The 20,297-nt window shown below is 36.9% G+C and overlaps 3 protein-coding genes across 3 annotated transcripts; 2 read left to right on the top strand and 1 right to left on the bottom strand.

Moving 5' to 3' along the window:
- Positions 1-411: 411 nt before the first annotated feature.
- Positions 412-3,234, top strand: LOC120341152 (aspartate aminotransferase-like). The gene has a single exon (XM_039409596.2). The coding sequence runs from the start codon at positions 1,421-1,423 to the stop codon at positions 2,720-2,722; it is 1,302 nt and encodes a 433-aa protein (XP_039265530.2). The 5' UTR covers positions 412-1,420; the 3' UTR covers positions 2,723-3,234.
- Positions 3,235-4,449: 1,215 nt separating this feature from the next.
- LOC144432060 (aspartate aminotransferase-like) lies at positions 4,450-6,793 on the top strand. Its single transcript, XM_078120087.1, has 2 exons — positions 4,450-4,486; positions 5,071-6,793. The coding sequence occupies exons 1-2, from the start codon at positions 4,450-4,452 to the stop codon at positions 6,270-6,272; spliced, it is 1,239 nt and encodes a 412-aa protein (XP_077976213.1). The 3' UTR covers positions 6,273-6,793.
- A 6,422-nt stretch (positions 6,794-13,215) lies between these two features.
- On the bottom strand, positions 13,216-16,507 carry LOC120340685 (protein sel-1 homolog 1-like). Its single transcript, XM_039409022.2, has one exon. The coding sequence runs from the start codon at positions 16,465-16,467 to the stop codon at positions 13,897-13,899; it is 2,571 nt and encodes an 856-aa protein (XP_039264956.2). The 5' UTR covers positions 16,468-16,507; the 3' UTR covers positions 13,216-13,896.
- Positions 16,508-20,297: the final 3,790 nt, after the last annotated feature.

A 20,297-nucleotide genomic window follows, 5' to 3' on the forward strand; every position in this document is an offset into this window, starting at 1 on the left:
TACTTCCGTTTGTAACCAAAGTTATGGCGAATCCCATCATGTTCCAACTCCTCTCGAACACATGTCAAAACAAGAGCTCATCGATGACTAGGCAATTATATAAAATATAAAACCGCTACATTGCGTAACTTTTTATCCGTAATCGTTTTATGATTATGATATGCGTTTATTGAAATTAATTAATCGTTAAATTTACAAATTTTGGCATTTTAATTGGACTGTAATATATTGTTATCAATCATGCTCATCCTTTTTTGACAACACTTTAATCGATTACCAAACTGTGCTTCTGATTGTTGGCACCATTTCTCTTCACATAAGTGGATGTTTGCTCGTAGAGAGCACAAGGTTAAATACGATGACGTATGGTACAGCAACCGTATTTGTTACAAATAGCCAAGCCGGTTGTAACCAGTTATAAACGTTTAGCAATGGCGTCACTATGTAAAGACCGAGAGCTATGATAATATTTAAAATCGACCTGAGAGGGGTTCTTTATATCGTACTCCCCGTGGCAAACGGTTAGAACGCGACTTTGCAGGATCAATGTCTACGTTAACAAATAATATTGTTGAGGTTATGTCGTTATTGAAATGATAAATCGACCGTGCAGCAGACAGAAGCTAACTATTATTAGATGTACTATTACATGCGTCACGCTGAAATGACTTCCATGTATACTACAGGTTTATATGAGTAAATATAGTGGAAGCAGTCTTTCAAAATTATTAGCGACAGCTGACATGATTGAGCTCTAGTATGTTTATTATTAAAATGCACTGTGAATACTTTATGGTAATAAGAAAAGGATTTGTATGCAGAAATATGAATATATAGGACTACGAGCATAGAAATTTTTTCTACCTTGGACCTCCACACTCTGGAGATAATATCATGAAAATAATTTCAGATTTTATGTTTATTTTTTTTCTTTAAAGCAAATTTTGCAACGTTAATTCCTATTCTTCAAATAATTGACTATTTTTCAAAATTCAAAATTTTCATACCACTTACAAACATTGCCACACTGTATGGTGACGCGATTCGTGCTATTTTGTGGCCAATGGAAATTTGTTATAAATTTCGTTTTAATGCTGCATATTTGACAAAAAAAAATCGCTTTACAAAGCATCTAAATCCACTGTCATTCGTTTTTCTCAGTTCTGTTGTTGAGACGCGATAAGCTAGTTCATCAATATGAGGCGAAAATCAATTTCAATCTTCCGATTGATTGCATCACGTAGAACTAACTCACTTAGGATGAGTTCAGACATTTCAATACCCTGCATTGTCATAGGCGACCAAGCTTTTAATACGCTACAACCGTGAAAATGTCACCTTTACTGTACAAAACCAAACAAAATTTCAAAAGGCTTCCGCAGTTATCTGTAAAGTAGGTACATTACTTAGTAAACGAAACATGGAAACTTTACGAGCTAGTTTAAATATTCAGCCCGCGTTGAATCTTCAACTTAATGAACGGGTTAACGAATTGAAGTCCGCAGGAATGAAAATACACCATTTAGGATTCGGCCAATCACCATTTCCAGTTCCCGAACAAGCGCAAAGATCCCTACGAGAAAACGCTGACAAAGCTGAGTACGTTGCGGTCAAGGGTCTGCTTCAAACGCGAGAGTTGATATGCAAGTTGCACTCTCGTTTAGATGGATTGGAACGATTTACTGCTGACGACGTCATTATAGGCCCTGGTTCGAAGGATCTGCTCTTTTTGCTTATGAACGTTTTGCGTGGAGACATTTATCTTTTGTCGCCAACATGGACAACTTACAAACCGCAGGCACAAATTGCGGGACGAAACACACATATCATCAGGACATCCCCCGATAATGGATGGAAGGTCACGCCGTCTTTACTACAGTCGTCGTTAAACAACGCCATTCCCGGCAGTTTGTTGGTATTATGCAACCCCGATAATCCTACTGGAGCTTGCTATACAAAAAACGAGTTACAAGACATAGCCAAGGTCATTCAGAAATGTGATATCATTGTTTTGTGTGACGAGATTTACGCAAGATTAACCTACGACGCAGACCACAACACTCTCGTCAAATACCTACCTGATCGAGCAATATTAAGCTCTGGTATATCAAAATGGGCTAGCTGTGGTGGCTGGAGGTTCGGTTATCAACTATACCCAAAGAAATTGAGACCCGTTCTTGATGCGGTCCAAGCGCTTGCAAGTAATTCCTATACCTGCTGCTCTAGTCCTATTCAGTATGCTGCTCAGACACTCCTAAGATTTGACAACGATGCAAGTGAATATGTCCAGCATTGCTCTCGCATTCTGCAAGCAGTAGGTAACTACTGCGCTAACACGTTATTGGATGCCGGCGTGAAAGTATCTCATCCGCAGGCTGGTTACTACATATTCCCTGATTTTGAAATTTATCGTGAAAAATTTGAAGCGCGAGGTATAAGAACGGGAGAGCAAATGTGCGATGCTATTCTCGAGGAAGCTGGGGTAGCCCTTCTTGCTGGAGGTCCAGCATTTCTGGATAGAGAAGACAGATTTACCGTTCGTCTTTGCTTCATTAATTTTGATGGGCGAATATCACTCAAAGCGAGCCGAGCTTTGGGTTTGTCAACTGCGTTGCCTCAAAGTTTTCCACAGGAGTACTGCAAAGGCACCACAGAAGCCGTTGACAACATTGTGCGTTGGCTTCAATCTCTACAAGTGTCAAATGGTGTCTCAGATTATTAAGAGTAGTTGTTTAAATGATGGATATTTCTTTTTGACTGTTATATAGTCATTACCTTTGTTAATAATAGTTATCCAAAAAGTTTATCAGGCAATAAGAACGATTTATAGCATTAGCTAAATATAGTTTTATATTACTTTTATCTCCCCAATTCTATATTAATTTCTTCTTCGATTTTCGCATTGATGGGATTGAATAAAATTGGCCGTACGATATATAAGTTTAGTTAAACAACTAATTTAATTTTAGAAAACGGTCCTTTCATCCAGAATTTTGTATTGGTCACAACTGGCAAAATAAGTAGCCAAAGTTAAATTTCAGACTACATCTGTCATCTTTTGTCAGGATTGACCTATTATGTCATATATGTTTTCTGCGAAAATCTCATCAAATTCGGATATCTGCATATTATGTTATATATTATGAATATATATTTATATGCTATATTATAATTATCAACTTATATATTCATTTTCTGCGAAAATTATTCAACGCAATAAATTGCTAAAACAAGTATACTTGAAAAATTTTCAGGGTGTAGAATTTCATTTTGCAGATATGGTTTCTTTTTTGCACTAATTTTTTATCAGACGATTGTAATTTTTGCATTTAGTTATATACATAAACATTACTTAATCACTTATGAACAAGATTCATCTACACAATAACTTTACACTCCCTCGCGAATAATTCGACACCCATGATTCATTTCAGTGATTCAGCCCATTTCAATCTACATACATTTGTAACCATGATCAACAAGTGCGCAATTTATAATTGCGTATATCACCTGTGTGTATTCGCACTAACGGTGAATATTTATGCTACAAATGGCATTTGACGTCATATACGATTATATATCTTGCGCTGTACACATTTGCATCCATGGTCACTTATATTTGCGTGAAAATGTAGTCTAGTAATTATTCTCCTGTGCAATACCTTCAGATTTCGATCGCTTACCGTTCCATTACCAGCCTGCATTGCTAGCTAACGTACATTTTGGTTGCATCTGTGAACATTCGCAATGGACTTGTGAACCTTCGATTATTTGCATCTACGTAATTTACAATCAGCATTTGAGCACTTTGGTTCTCATAATTCTCAGCACTTATTCATTTCCAAATCTATACATGGTGAACATGCAAACATATAGCCAACAATATTCATGCTCTGATACAGGCTCATTGCATAGTTTCAATAAGATTGAACAGATACTTGCTTCAGCCATAATTGCGAAGAAAGTTGTTCTAATTGAACATATTTTCAGTCAAGGTCATTTTCCCTATTATGTTATATTCACTTCTATAATATTCTATCTTGATCGGGTGCTCCTGAAGTATTCATACTAAGATGGCGCACAACCTGAACATAGTATGTGCACCAGGTTAAGGTTCTTCAGGTTGTGCGTCATGTTGGTACGAATACTTCCGGAGCGCCATTGATTGATTGAAGTAAACAAACTATTAATTATTACAAAGCCCAATTTATGATTCCATGGGTACAAAAAAGCACTATTGACTTTGGAGTGGTGAAATGGTGCTAGGGTTCAGAAATATCATTTGTCGCAGAATACTAATGATCCTGCCTAAAACTTGAATGCATATTCTCAATTTATTCTTACCAAAACAAGTTAGCCGCTTCAAGAAATATATATAAATCAGGACAAATTAAGTTGACTATGATATCACACTATTGCAAAGAGTCATTTCCGAATTTTTACACCGTCATGGATGCACCGTCAAAAAGAAATATTAAAATAATCGGTAATAGATTCTTTAGAATAGACCGTAAAATAGATTCAGAAAAATTATTCACCGGCCTACTAAAATCCCAACAATTGCTCCGTCTGAGAATACTAAAATCGGTTGTCTAAATGTTCACATGTTATGATATCCATCTCTAAATTTAGTTGCATTGAGAGTTGTTGAAATTAACACCTAACGGATCTGAAGACTTTTTTATCTTATTTGTTCGCGAATCAATATCTCGAGAATCGAGGTACTCTGGCATCCTGGTTGTGATCCTATAGTGTCTCTCTCTATTGGGTAAAATACGAATTCTCAGCGTGCATATATTAGTTAACACTTATTGAGGTAGAAATGATACATGCAGACGTAAATAAGAGAGTAACGCTCAAATATAGACACAAAGACCAAAACGTGTTAAGTATCAAATCTTTTACAGTACCGGTTCCTTATTTAAAATATCCCGACTTGTCTGATCGAAATGCGATTGCAGTACGCAAATTTTATTTTTTATGATGCCATCGCATGAAACCTTAAAGTAAAAAACAAATTCCATGAAGTCTACAGATTTTTCAAAAATAAATAAAAACAATAGCTTTTAGGATTTGGCCAATCACCATTTCCAGTTCCCGAACAAGCGCAAAGATCCCTACGAGAAAACGCTGACAAAGCTGAGTACGTTGCGGTCAAGGGTCTGCTTCAAACGCGAGAGTTGATATGCAAGTTGCACTCTCGTTTAGATGGATTGGAACGATTTACTGCTGACGACGTCATTATAGGCCCTGGTTCGAAGGATCTGCTCTTTTTGCTTATGAACGTTTTGCGTGGAGACATTTATCTTTTGTCGCCAACATGGACAACCTACAAACCGCAGGCACAAATTGCGGGACGAAACACACATATCATCAGGACATCCCCCGATAATGGATGGAAGGTCACGCCGTCTTTACTACAGTCGTCGTTAAACAACGCCAATCCCGGCAGTTTGTTGGTATTATGCAACCCCGATAATCCTACTGGAGCTTGCTATACAAAAAACGAGTTACAAGACATAGCCAAGGTCATTCAGAAATGTGATATCATTGTTTTGTGTGACGAGATTTACGCAAGATTAACCTACGACGCAGACCACAACACTCTCGTCAAATACCTACCTGATCGAGCAATATTAAGCTCTGGTATATCAAAATGGGCTAGCTGTGGTGACTGGAGGTTCGGTTATCAACTATACCCAAGGAAATTGAGACCAGTTCTTGATGCGGTCCAAGCGCTTGCAAGTAATTCCTATACCTGCTGCTCTAGTCCTATTCAGTATGCTGCTCAGACACTCCTAAGATTTGACAACGATGCAAGTGAATATGTCCAGCATTGCTCTCGCATTCTGCAAGCAGTAGGTAACTACTGCGCTAACACGTTATTGGATGCCGGCGTGAAAGTATCTCATCCGCAGGCTGGTTACTACATATTCCCTGATTTTGAAATTTATCGTGAAAAATTTGAAGCGCGAGGTATAAGAACGGGAGAGCAAATGTGCGATGCTATTCTCGAGGAAGCTGGGGTAGCATTTCTTGCTGGAGGTCCAGCATTTCTAGATAAAGAAGACAGATTCACCGTTCGTCTTTGCTTCGTTAATTTTGATGGGCGAATATCACTCAAAGCGAGCCGAGCTTTGGGTTTGTCAACTGCGTTGCCTCAAAGTTTTCCACAGGAGTACTGCAAAGGCACTACAGAAGCCGTTGACAACATTGTGCGTTGGCTTCAATCTCTGCAAGTGTCAAATGGTGTCTCAGATTATCAAGAGTAGTTGTTTAAATGATGGATATTTCTTTTTGACTGTTATATAGTCATTACCTTTGTTAATAATAGTTATCCAAAAAGTTTATCAGGCAATAAGAACGATTTACAGCATTAGCTAAATATAGTTTTATATTACTTTTATCTCCCCAATTCTATATTAATTTCTTCTTCGATTTTCGCATTGATGGGATTGAATAAAATTGGCCGTACGATATATAAGTTTAGTTAAACAACTAATTTAATTTTAGAAAACGGTCCTTCCATCCAGAATTTTGTATTGGTCACAACTGGCAAAATAAGTAGCCAATTGAAGCTCTCAAAGGTAAATTTCAGACTACGTCTGTCATCTTTTGTCAGGATTGACCTATTATGTCGTATATGTTTTCTGCGAAAATCTCATCAAATTCGGATATCTGCATATTATGTTATATATTATGAATATGTATTTATATGCTATATTATAATTATCAACTTATATATTCATTTTCTGCGAAAATTATTCAACGCAATAAATTGCTAAAACAAGTATACTTGAAAAATTTTCAGGGTGTAGAATTTCATTTTGCAGATATGGTTTCTTTTTTGCACTAATTTTTTATCAGACGATTGTAATTTTTGCATTTAGTTATATACATAAACATTACTTAATCCCTTATGAACAAGATTCATCTACACAATAACTTTACACTCCCTCGCGAATAATTCGACACCCATGATTCATTTCAGTGATTCAGCCCATTTCAATCTACATACATTTGTAACCATGATCAACAAGTGCGCAATTTATAATTGCGTATATCACCTGTGTGTATTCGCACTAACGGTGAATATTTATGCTACAAATGGCATTTGACGTCATATACGATTATATATCTTGCGCTGTACACATTTGCATCCATGGTCACTTATATTTGCGTGAAAATGTAGTCTAGTAATTATTCTCCTGTGCAATACCTTCAGATTTCGATCGCTTACCGTTTCGTGAACATGCAAACATATAGCCAACAATATTCATGCTCTGATACAGGCTCATTGCATAGTTTCAATAAGATTGAACAGATACTTGCTTCAGCCATAATTGCGAAGAAAGTTGTTCTAATTGAACATATTTTCAGTCAAGGTCATTTTCCCTATTATGTTATATTCACTTCTATAATATTCTATCTTGATCGGGTGCTCCCGAAGTATTCATACTAAGATGGCGCACAACCTGAACATAGTATGTGCACCAGGTTAAGGTTCTTCAGGTTGTGCGTCATGTTGGTACGAATACTTCCGGAGCGCCATTGATTGATTGAAGTAAACAAACTATTAATTATTACAAAGCCCAATTTATGATTCCATGGGTACAAAAAAGCACTATTGACTTTGGAGTGGTGAAATGGTGCTAGGGTTCAGAAATATCATTTGTCGCAGAATACTAATGATCCTGCCTAAAACTTGAATGCATATTCTCAATTTATTCTTACCAAAACAAGGTAGCCGCTTCAAGAAATACATATAAATCAGGACAAATTAAGTTGACTATGATATCACACTATTGCAAAGAGTCATTTCCGATTTTTTACACCGTCATGGATGCACCGTCAAAAAGAGATATTAAAATAATCGGTAATAGATTCTTTAGAATAGACCGTAAAATAGATTCAGAAAAATTATTCACCGGCCTACTAAAATCCCAACAATTGCTCCGTCTGAGAATACTAAAATCGGTTGTCTAAATGTTCACATGTTATGATATCCATCTCTTTAAGTTAGTTGCATTGAGAGTTGTTGAAATTAACACCTAACGGATCTGAAGACTTTTTTATCTTATTTGTTCGCGAATCAATATCTCGAGAATCGAGGTACTCTGGCACCCTGGTTGTGATCCTATAGTGTCTCTCTCTCATGGTTAAAATACGAATTCTCAGCGTGCATATATTAGTTAACACTTATTGAGGTAGAAATGATACATGCAGACGTACATAAGAGAGTAACGCTCAAATATAGACACAAAGACCAAAACGTGTTAAGTATCAAATCTTTTACAGTACCGGTTCCTTATTTAAAATATCCCGACTTGTCAGATCGGAATGCGATTGCGGTACGCAAATTTTATTTTGATGATGCCATCGCATGAAACCTTAAAGTAAAAAACAAATTCCATGGAGTCTACAGATTTTTCAAAAATAAATAAAAACAATAGCTTTCTAGTGACACCAATGCTCCTCAACCAGTAATTAAAGAGAAAGACGATTTTTCACGACAAGAAGACGAAGGGGGTACCATCAACGACTAACATACCTTGGTACCATTAAGAATACAAACAACAACAACAACAATACGACAAAACGATCAATAGGTTCACTTCATGTCAACAAGAAACTGACATACAATCAAATGAATAAACAAACTGTATGTGACACCTCGAACAAGATATGAGATCTAAGCAATCAGATGAGAGTAAGTTACAAGGAGAGGCTCGAGATGCGATTGATCATATATATATATATTTGTTTTTATAAAATATGCCAATCAAGAGCAACGTGAAACAACAATTTGGCGTAAAACATCTGAAGGTCTTCCACGGAATACTAGTGGAAAGCACTTATTATATGACTTTAGTATACCTGTGTATTTGATTATGTTTACCGTTGGATTTGGACGTAAACTTGCGGAGCCCCTGAATTGAACACGCCGAACACCGGGGTTCCGCAAAATCCTGGTTGAAAACCACTTGTATGACTACGCTATTTTTAATTGCTTAATCCTTATTTATCCAATCGTGATTGATTATTTAGTCGATTTTCATCTAGTTCCAATCGTAAGTTTTCGATCGGTATATATTTATTTTGTTATTAATATTTATTCGCTCCTTCATGCACGTTATTTTATGATTTCCTAGTAGGGCTAGTACCTTCCTACTATCTTTAACTCTTGTCTAGTTTGGCGAGTTTCCAGTTTGGCGAGTTTTTCTTTGATACTTTTATTTTCCCCTCTTTTAGTTTCATTATGTAGATAGGATAGGTTTCAATATATATATAGTAGGTCGGGGGAGAACGGACAGGCGGGGTAATGCGGACACCTTTTTTCGATTTCATCTTACAGCGACACCATAAGAGCTACGGCCGTGGTTCCACTGCTCGTTTGTTACGTAACTAAGCGTAGTTTCGCTGAAGCGAATACGTCGCTATTGCCGCAAATCTCGTCAACATGCTTGCGATTCTCTGACGGGTTCGATTTTGGAGGGGCGAAAAAGTGGGTATTTACTATCATATTGAGTTTCAACGTCAGTTGATGGACCAAAACACCAACTATAAGGTAATAAACAATTTTATTTCTTTTTTACTTTACCTCATGAGGTTTCAAAGGCGTTTGCATAGTCTGACTGCGCAGATGATTGCTTGTGGCCGTTGTGGGAGCTCGAAATAAACTTCATGACGTCATGACAATTAGGGGGGTGATTTTTTTTAATTTTCATCTTAGGCTCTGTTGTTATGCAATTACAAAATAAAAAATAGTTAGATTTATACACTATCTGAGTTGTGTTTATTTGGGATATTAGTTGTTTCATTTCAGTCTACCAGTTTAAAACAATATGCTTTCTTGTTTTTAGTGTCCATTTCACCCCAAAAGGGACATTGTCTCAGATTTTGAATTGTTGTTCAGGAATTATGCTTCGTAAATGGAAGAGAAGTAGTAAAAGATGTCAATGGATGGAAAAACATGAAAAAAGCAATTAAAATGGTACAAAGCGGAGGAAAACTCCCGACTGAAGCACGTACATATTCGGTTCCAAGGGCTACACTTCGCCGTCATGTTTATCGAACACTGAAGCATGCCCCGGGATCACGGAGTCTTGGTTGTCTCCTACCTTGGGCCAGAACGAAAAGGATCTTTTGCAACATATACTCGAATTTGAAATGAGAGGCTTCCCCTTAACGGTTGAGGACATTCGAAAGTTGGCTTATGAATTTGCAATGGTGAACAAAATTTCTAATAAATTTTCAGAATCTGCTAAAATGGCTGGAAAAGACTGGTGGAGTGGCTTTCAGGAACGATACGGAAACTTGCCCCTGTCAAACTTTAGTAAAACTCGATTTAGTATAGAGCCTAGCAAGTAGCAACATCACTTCCCAACCACCGCTCAACATTACTAGCTCGTCGACAAGTAATAATTTTGTTGCATGTGGTTTGCAGCAAGCTGACAATGATTCACCTTGTTGCAGTAAAACTATTCAGCAAACATCAGGTCCCAAGTTTAGACAGCAAATCTCTACAGAACAACAGTGTAGCATAGAGGATAGTTTATTGCATTTGAGTGACACTTTATTTGAAGAGATTCTGCCCCTTTCCAAAGGCCCCACCTCGACTAAAACCACCTCGTGAGAAAGCGATCATAACTGGTATAAGAATACTCACCAGTGAAGGATATAGGAAAGAACTAGCATTTCTAAAAAATAAAAAGGAATCTGGTATTATAACTAAGAAAAAAAGCAAAAGCAGGGTCCAAGAAAATAGAGGCCAGCAGTTTGAATAAACCTCATGTGAGCAAGGTCAAAGTAGAAAGAATTATAAACAGGAAAAAATCTGCCAAGGCGAAGGTGAAGACAATTTTTACGATGATGAAGAGTGGATACAATGTCAGCAATGCCTCAGATGGTTTCATGACATTTGTGCTGGTGTTTATGGCAGAAACGTTCAAGTTTTCACATGTGAGGAATGCCAGTAATAATTTACATATAAATAACTTGCCTGTTTCATTAGGTTAATTTCGTTATGTTATTTATGGTAAAGGACATTCAGTTGATCAACTAAGGTTTGTGCATGCATTAGCAAAGCTTTTGTTCGGTTGCAAGTACATGCCTGGGTGATTAATAAGTTTTCATGTCTGGTGGGGTAGTATGAGCATCATTGCTTGCCCCCACTGTAATTCTCGGGGCTTATTATTTATGATTTTTTTAGGCGTTTTATACGCATTCAAATAGTTTAGTAGTGTCTTCAATTAATTTTGTTCAATGTTCGTTTTACCCATCCATGTGTCCGTTTTGGGAAAAAATGCTCATATCTAACAAAATATTAGTCGGATTGCCGAAAGCGACAGTGGGCTGTAGGGCACATTCAAATTGGTTATTTTAATACGGGAGTCACGCTTCTATATGGTAAAGATTACGAGAATTTGAGATTTTGCTATAGTGGTGTCCGTATTTGACGGACCTACTATATGTATAACCAGTCCTGGGATTCAAATATTTTGTCAGCCGGTTCCTTCACAAAAGTCATATTTATTAGCCGGTTCTGTTGCAAACAGAACATTGACAGTAATCAGTAATGCTAACCGGTTCGCTGATCTCATAAAATTCCGTGAGACGGTTCTATAGAACCGGTACGAACCGGCTGAATCCCACTACTGTAGGCTATATAACCCGTCTATATACACCGGCCACAGAAAAATGTTCTCGATTTCAAGTTATCGTCAAGGTCAACTGCAAACAGTAGAATACTATGATATACCTTGATATCACGCATAAGTAGGCTATGTCACAATGTTCTGGGTAAAATGTATTTAATTAAGTTGACGTAAATGCAATGAATGTGGTAAACCAAAAACTCGAGTGCAGATTGCAGTCATGTAGATAATGATGTTACTTCCTTGTTTAGAGGAAATCAACTGTTGACTATAGACTGTAGATTCAGAGACAACCGCATGTTATCTCAAGCGAAAACGTAGCATGAATCGTATGGTATTTTTTAAATTGTTTCACTGCGTCATCATTCCTGAGTGCTTGCTGCTTACTCGACAGCTTAAAAATCCGCAAAAAAAAAGATTTGAAGGCATGGAAACGACTAATTTACAATCAAATTAGTTAGCGAACCGGATCGCGCTCGCTATTTGAACATTGTATTGCATGTGATCAGTACTTTAGGCAACATATTACAATTTAACATTTGAAGTTTTAAGACATAGGGGTTCATCTATTGTGTTTAATCACTAACGCTTTGTAAATCACCGCACATGGGTTTGCATTCTATGATTATATGCGAGAAGACTTCCATATTTATATACTACTCAGCATCGCGTGGCGGGTTTCTAAATACCCGTTCCACCTTGAGGTTGGAATCCAAATTTATCACATCACTTATCACATGTACTGGTGAGTTTTAAAAAAACGGTGATAAAGCGCATTGTTGGCAATTTTCTCCACTAGAAAATCTATCAACATTTTTATTCATTCCTATATTTCCCTCTCAATTTTCTACTCGTATTCGACAAAACATCCTATTCGACTACTAAAAGTTTAAATATTACCTCCGACTTTAGTTAGCAGTCGCCCAGTCTTCCACTTTGGCTATAGCCATTACCCCAGCATTGTAAATATTGTTGTTGTGTGGTGTCCCGGATGCACAATTGGATCGGAGATTAACCGATTCATCTATTCAGGCGCTGTCCATTGCTAACTACGCGTGAGGGGATTACCGCGACCCCAGTCGGTCGTGTTACTAAGCATCGACTACCAACCAACCAAACAAAGCAGTAACCTGATGTTAACGATTCCCATAATCGAACTGGAATAGTAATCGAAAGAGTAGCTTGGTTCGCAACATGATCAAGCTGTCTCAACTCCCCGTATTTAATATTTCTAACTATATAAATTTCGGACCTCCTGAAGTATGCGCACCAAGATGGCGCACAACCTGAACTCAGGTTATGTGACATCTTGATGCGCATACTTGAGGAGTACCAAAATTTCTTTATAAAGTTTTTATACAAACAAGAGTTAGATGATTTCCACGTTTACAGACAGCTAGATTTTGAGATAAAAATGTGTTTTTTTTCCATTGCACTTACTATTTCCTTGTTCACGAATCCTGCGATCCAAGCCTAAACATCAATTCAGAGATGGCGAACGGACAAGAAGCGATGGTTGGTCATATGGATATGCAGTCCATATATCCATATATAAAAATATCCATATACCTTTGTATATTCCACAAAACTAGAGCAATTTCATACAAATCAAAATATTGCAAAAAAAACAAGAGTAAAAATAAATTACAACCAATGCACCATGCATAATTATCAACGCATATCCTTGAATATCTTATTCCGTTGCATTTTCCTTTTTTGTTCAAATTCAAGAACAGGACACCATTACATGATTTGAAAGAAGCATCTGATAAATAACACAGTTTATATGTCCCAAATTGGCTTCTGGTTAGTTCATTATCGAGTGAATACTTATGACTTTGCCTTTTATAAATTTTAAGTTAAAGAAAAATAGGCAAGGCAAATGTTTTATTATCACCAACTCACCGATTTTGGCGCTTACGACATTTGCACCACCTCTAATTGTAGCAGGAGGCTGGCCAAGTGATTCAACTATTTCTAATCGAATAAAAAAGATTTTGAAAATTTTAGAAACCATGCGTCCATATGTGTCTTACAATCCATCTCATGGAAAGACAATGACATGACAATGTATGCTATAAAATGTTTCTGAAAATTTGAAATTCGTATATATTGGAGTCAAGCTTTTGGTTAGCCATGTCTTTGATGAAAATGAACCAAACAAAAAATCTCATCACAATGGCTAATATTATCGGCAGATAATGGTATAAAAAGCATCACTACCATCGAAATATTGTGCTTATCTCTGTGCTTGCTGGGGCTGCATGGCATGCTGCCTTCGGAAAGCAACAACAAAACCTAAAAGAAGCGCTACAACAGTCATAACATAAATATCCCAATCATCACTTATATAATCGTGAATACCATATGTTCGTACAACTTCAGTCCATTGCAATTGTTTTAAAAACTGAATACCATATAATATACCAACTTTCATCAATGCAAGCATGACAGGGGCTTGTGCATCAGGACTAGTCTCTGCAGCAAGATCATAATATCTCTTTGCGAGATGAAAGTCTTGTTTTAAACCCAGGCCTTGTTCATGCATGTATCCCAGGTTAAATGTAGCTTGAGCATCTTTACCCTGCTCAACAGCTACTTTGTAATGAGAAGCAGCTGTTTCAAAATCAACTTCAGTGCCATATCCATAATAGTGGTAGTCACCCAACTTTATTCTTGCTGTCGTATATCCCTGTGATGCTGCCCGGTTCCAGTATACCAGAGCACGAGGATAACTTTCATTTAGCAAAAGATTTGACTCCTTTTGATCCAAAATATGGGCAACATTACTCTGTGCAACTTCGTATCCCAGTTCTGCTAACATGAGATAAATAACAAGAGCTGAATCAACTCTACCAGCTTGATATTGATGATAAGCTGCATCAAACAATGCTGACCATCTTCCTCTCTCGCAGACATTTTTATACAATTCTACGGCCATATGACAACGGCGACCGACACCTGTACCAGTAGCATGCATTTGGGCCAAATTGTACACAGCTAGTAAATGACCAGATTGAGAGGCCAAATTAAAATATCTAAGAGCTTGCTTGTAATCTCTTTTCACCCCAAGTCCGAGAAAATACATATTGCCAAGTTGTAATTGCCCTTCTACATAGCCCTGGTCAGCAGACAGCTGAAAGTATGTGAATGCTTTTTTGTAGTCCATTGGAACACCTTTGCCCAGTAAGTGCATGGTTCCTAAGCCTGCTTGACCAACCGGGTTGCCTTGCTCAGTTGCCTTTTCAAAGTATTTCAATGCTGTCTCATTATTTTGTTTTACAGTGTTTGACCCCTCGGCATACATTTTTCCCAAATAAGCTTGGGCATTGGCATTGTTTGCATCTGCAGCAAGTTTAAAGTAAGCATAAGCTTTGCCTACATTTTGTTCAAATCCTCTTCCACCTTGGTAATTGAGTTGCCCCAGCCCTACTTGTGCTTGAACATCACCTTTGTCAGCTAAGAACTGGTAATATTGCACAAGATCTTCATCGACACGGCCTGATCCAGTTCCAGCATTTTCTATTTCATCCAGTATTCTTATCCTATGTATCATTACACCTCCACTCATAGTGACACCAGAAGCAACTTCATTTGCAACTTTGCGATAATATGACAGAGCGCTCTCACAATTTCTTGATACCCCAATACCTGTCCAGTATCTGTAACCAAGCATCATTTGTCCCATGGTATCGCTACCAAGGGCAGAAAAAGTAAGATAGATCAATGCTTTAGCTTGACTTGAATTGGTGTGAACACCAGTACCATATAAAAAAGCAAGTCCCGCTTGTGCTTGAGGGGATCCCTGCTCTGCTTCGGACTCAAAAGTTCTTTTTGCCTTTTCAATATTCATAGGCAAATATCGACCATGCATTTCAGCAAAGGCAATCTCAACTTTAGATTTACTGTGACCCATTTTAGCTGCTTCTAGCAATTGCTGATAACCATCATAAATTGTATTATAATGATGAGAAGAATTCACTTTTTTCAATCCCTCATTGTATAAAGTCTCCATTTTGATTTCCTCCTCAGTAAGTGGAGGGGGAATGGGTTCTGGGTCCATATCTTGTTGCTTTTCATGTACATAAGAAGTTCCTGTTTTGTCGAAGTTATTAGAGAATGGCAATCCATCAGAATTAACCTTTTTTGCACCAGGGTCAATTTTGGATGCTGCTGGTTTATTTTTCGAATCATCAAAACCTAACTCATGACTGATTGCTTCTTTCAATTCCTCTTTCTCCTTAATGTACATTCCTTCACTTTCATCGTCTTTCTCTTCAACAGATGATGTCTCGGTGGGAACCTCTTTTTGATTAATTTCAGTGGTAGTTTTAACAGGCGCTGGGATTTGATTATGCTGCTCCTTGACAGGTTTTGGTATATTGGACCCTTCTATAGGCCTACTACGTTTGATATTTTCAACATCTTTTTCCTCTTTCAAAAACATTTCTTCTATACCAGGAGAAATAATTTCATATTCGTCTGGGTTGATATCATCAGGTCGATAAGAGCTTGCTTTGAAATTTTCGGGTTCATCTGGTTCTGAATCATCGTGTAGTTCGGAATCATCATCATTGTTATCATATGAAACATCTGGATCTGATTTCAACTTATGTGAGGGTGGAGATTTGACAAAACTATGCAAATTTTCTGCTTCGTCGGTCAATTTTTGTGAGTTTTCCGATGTATCATCATCACCAGTTTTCTTTGTTTCCATTTCAATTTTACACAGTGAGTTTCCAATGCAAAATGAAAGAAGAACAACAAAACATTTCATTTTGTTCTGTGATTTCATATTGATAATAAACATTGAATATTACATAGAATGCTATAAGGTAATCAAAAACAAAACGGGATAATGAACTAAAACTCTGCACACAGTAATATATTTTCTTGAAGTAATATATCTTTTAACATCTATGACAGTGGTTCTGAAAAGTTTTGTTCGTATGATGCCAAATTATCAAGGGAAAAAAACTTGTGCCGCACTTACACAAAATAAGAAAGCAAATGACATAGAAAGGTATAAAATAAATTTATTGATTCATATAAGCATCTTTTGAAATAAAAACAATAAAAAATCTATAATAAATAAAATATTCAATCATATATTGGTTATATATTTAACACAATTCTGTTAATTTTTCAAGGTGCACTTACAATCGCCGCTCCCTCTGGAAACCACTGATCTAATAATTTCGTTTCAGTGTGCTTGAAGGAGAATATGTTTTGAATTAATTTTCATGACTAGTCGGATAATTTATTTGCAACAATTATAGGTGCATAAAAAATATGATAATGCGCCTTATGTCAGTCTAGGGATGGGCAATGTAGAATAATTTACTATTCTAGAATATTCTAGAATAGTTAAATCGAATCCAGAATACCGAATCCTATTCTATTTTCATACTTATTCAAATAGTGGGAATTTCCACATTGCTGGATTTAGAAGTTAAAAAATTGTAAATGTATTACTATAAATGTACTATTTATTGGGAAATGTGCTGAACATTGGATTTCATTTGATACTTAACAGGCATTTCCCAGGACAATAAAATTTAGGAATATTACAATATTTTTTGCCTTCAATTGTTCCAAATGTATGGAATCCCTAAATACTGAAATGCTATATTAAGACACGGTTTACACACTTTAATAATGAGCGGTAGGCTTGCACGTAATTTACGGAATTATTTCGAGTTATGGAAACGAAGTTACGAATTATGTAGTAAAGTCGTAATTATTGTTCGAGCGCTTTCGCGATAGAAACGAGCTCTCTTCAAAGCAGTCAATTCCGTTGATTGTAAAGAATGAAAGTTTAATAAGTAGAAGTTAGAGTTCCGATATTCGCAGCCGTTTTTCTCTCTCTTGTTACGCAGGTAGGGGAAGGCATTCTGTGCGTTATCACCGTAACGCAATTGACACAGCCAGACTTTTTTGTCTTCACGATATGGTATCTTTTTAATTCGGCGCTAATGTGTGATTGTTGATTGCAATTCCGGAAGGCGTATTTTTCTTTCTCTCCATGAAACAGACATGAAACGAATTTTACCGCCGCTATGGACGCTCAAAAGGAGAGAAGGTGACTTTTTTCCCCTACTCAATCACTTTTATTAATACAAATCACAGCGCATTGGAAAACAAATTAGAATTTATCAACATTAATTTACAGCGAGTTACGGGTAATAATTTACCAACGGCTATCGCTAACTGGTAGCAACGATAATTGTGAAAAAAACGCCTTTTTAAATATTTATTTTCCGTTATTTGTGTTAATATAACTTTCATGTATTATTATTTTTATAGTTGCCCGTATTTAAATAGTGGGAATTCCCCACCAAGTGTTGATTAGAAATGCTTACCATTCTTTATTGTTAATATAAACACTTGATATATGAACCATAGAATATCATACTGTTTTTGGCTGTTTTATTTCGACTTGGTGTATAAACAGGAAAATATCCATAACCTTTCAACACGACTGCCGATTTTTAGGTTTCTCGAGCATGCGAAATTTAACGAAGCGCTTTCGCGATGAATCGGAAGCGAAAAGAGCGATTGATTACTCGACGCCAATACGTCATCGCCGTGATAATTAATGTCGGGCTTATCAAACAGCAATATGACGACGGAAGAGAAATTGCCTTATGAACCAACGCAACTTCGCTTTTTCAGCATCGGTAAAGCGATTGAAACGGCAGAGAAACAACAAAAGAACGGGAACGGGAATGATTCGTTAATAATATTTGATTAAAATAATCGCAAGTAATGTTATAACATTTAACTCCTGGCTTTTGGTTTACATGCATCATTTTTTGGAAAAACTCGCAGGTCGCGAAAAATCATTTAACGTAAATGAAGCAAGGCACCTGTAAACAGTTAAAGATTGTTTCATTCAAATTATCGGAATATCGTCAGTAAGTTGGCACAAATAATTCTTATTATTACACGCTAGCTAGATAGCAAAGCAGGAATACACAAAAATGGCACAATAACGAGTCTTCACCGTGAGGTATACCGTACTTCGCCGACTTCATGTCCTGAATATGCCGATTGAGATTACCGTCTTTGATGTTTAACGATTTTACGGATTCCTTGCGAACAGGCGCAAGTTTAATTAAACGAGAGAGATTTCCATGCGAGAAAAAAAGCTCGTCTGTAGTTGATAAATTAGAAACCCGAAATACAAAAATTGACGCAAGGCGCCGGAGAGGCGAAAACCGAATCCTGTTATCGGATCCCGTTGGATTCGAATACTTTGGGATTCGAATCCTCCGGATTCGGTATTCTATATTGCCCATCCCTATGTCAGTCAGTGAGTAGTTTATTTATCACATGCCGAAAGTACACAGTAGACAAACATAATTAAGATAAAAAATATGTTCCAGTGTGAAGGGAAACTCGATAAACCAGTGATGGTTATCGAGCAGCTTCAACCATCTGCCCAGTCTAACATTGAAACCTTCTTAGAAAAAGTCGAACAAAAAATACTAACAACAAAAGCCAGGCTTATCCTATTGAATCTAATTATAAAATATACCATATCACTAGAAAAATTATATCACTAACAAGTAACAACCAATAAGTATAAGTTTATTTCGACTCCATAATCAGCAATAGACGATAAAAAAAATAGATAAAAACAAAAGTAAAAGTAACTGATTATAGAATCGGGAAAGTGAACAAAACCTAGAGTAAGGTTTGAAACGTACAGATTTTAGATGGAAAGGTATTGATAAAAGAAGTAGTACGTGTTCGCTCACCCAAGTGTAGCAGTACCGGTACCGTAACCATTGGCATTGTCAGATTGCAACTAAATATAAGTATAGTATAAGTATATAACTAACACTGTCTATTACCCCAAGGTCTTCCAAACTCTGAACATGAGTGTGCATGACAGCATGATGCCATTTTGTAGTATCGACGCAGCAGATAACATTAGATTATAAGAGCTGCCTGCTGTGGAAGGACACATCAGTCGTTCTCACAGCAAATAAAAATATACCATCCGTCCGTGGGCGCAAGAGACCTAAAATTGATGCCATTTGCTGTCGCCAATGATAATGTATAAACATCTTCTAATCTATGGTATTTCTTTCTAGATACGATTCGTTAACATTATATTATACCCTGTCTACTAATTTATATATAAATGGTGACGGAGAAAGCCGTAACCGGCCACTTGTTACGTGTACCATTCTACGGCGATGTGGGGTCCAGCAATTCTCTTGAATGTTGTGTTGTTGTTTTATAAGTTGTTATATTCGTGTACATAAAAGAGACTTCTGCCTGCCACACAAACTTGCCATCACAATGTTTTTTTTAGTCTGCTATAACCTAATTTGATGCATCACAATAATAAATGTTCGGGCAGAATATCTTGCATTTCTCATACTAGAAATAAAAAAGGATGTGTCACAAATTTTATTATCAGTGTGTTTTGGATTAGTTTGTCTTTTTATATTTGCCTATAATCTTTTCGAGGACCCTTAATTTGAATATAATTCATCCGGGTTAGATTACTTTGAGACTCCGACCACCATCGACTCCTGGGGAAAAAAGAGCTATCCGCCTCTTCTCCGGTCGCCGCGCTGGAGGTCGGACGTGTTTTCCTGTGTTCTCTGGCTTGTGATGTTTTAA

The sequence above is a fragment of the Styela clava genome, chromosome 14 (assembly GCF_964204865.1).
Source record: "Styela clava chromosome 14, kaStyClav1.hap1.2, whole genome shotgun sequence".
Classification (NCBI taxonomy): domain Eukaryota; kingdom Metazoa; phylum Chordata; class Ascidiacea; order Stolidobranchia; family Styelidae; genus Styela; species Styela clava.

What these genes read in the sequence shown, in the direction of transcription:
- LOC120341152 (XM_039409596.2), top strand. Translation starts at nt 1,421, where the DNA reads ATGGAAACTTTACGAGCTAGTTTAAATATTCAGCCCGCGTTGAATCTT.
- LOC144432060 (XM_078120087.1), top strand. Translation starts at nt 4,450, where the DNA reads ATGGATGCACCGTCAAAAAGAAATATTAAAATAATCG. An exon ending in AAGAAATATTAAAATAATCG is followed by an intron (nt 4,487 to 5,070) that starts GTAATAGATTCT and finishes AATAGCTTTTAG; the next exon opens with GATTTGGCCAATCACCATTT.
- LOC120340685 (XM_039409022.2), bottom strand. Translation starts at nt 16,467, where the DNA reads ATGTTTATTATCAATATGAAATCACAGAACAAAATGAAATGTTTTGTT.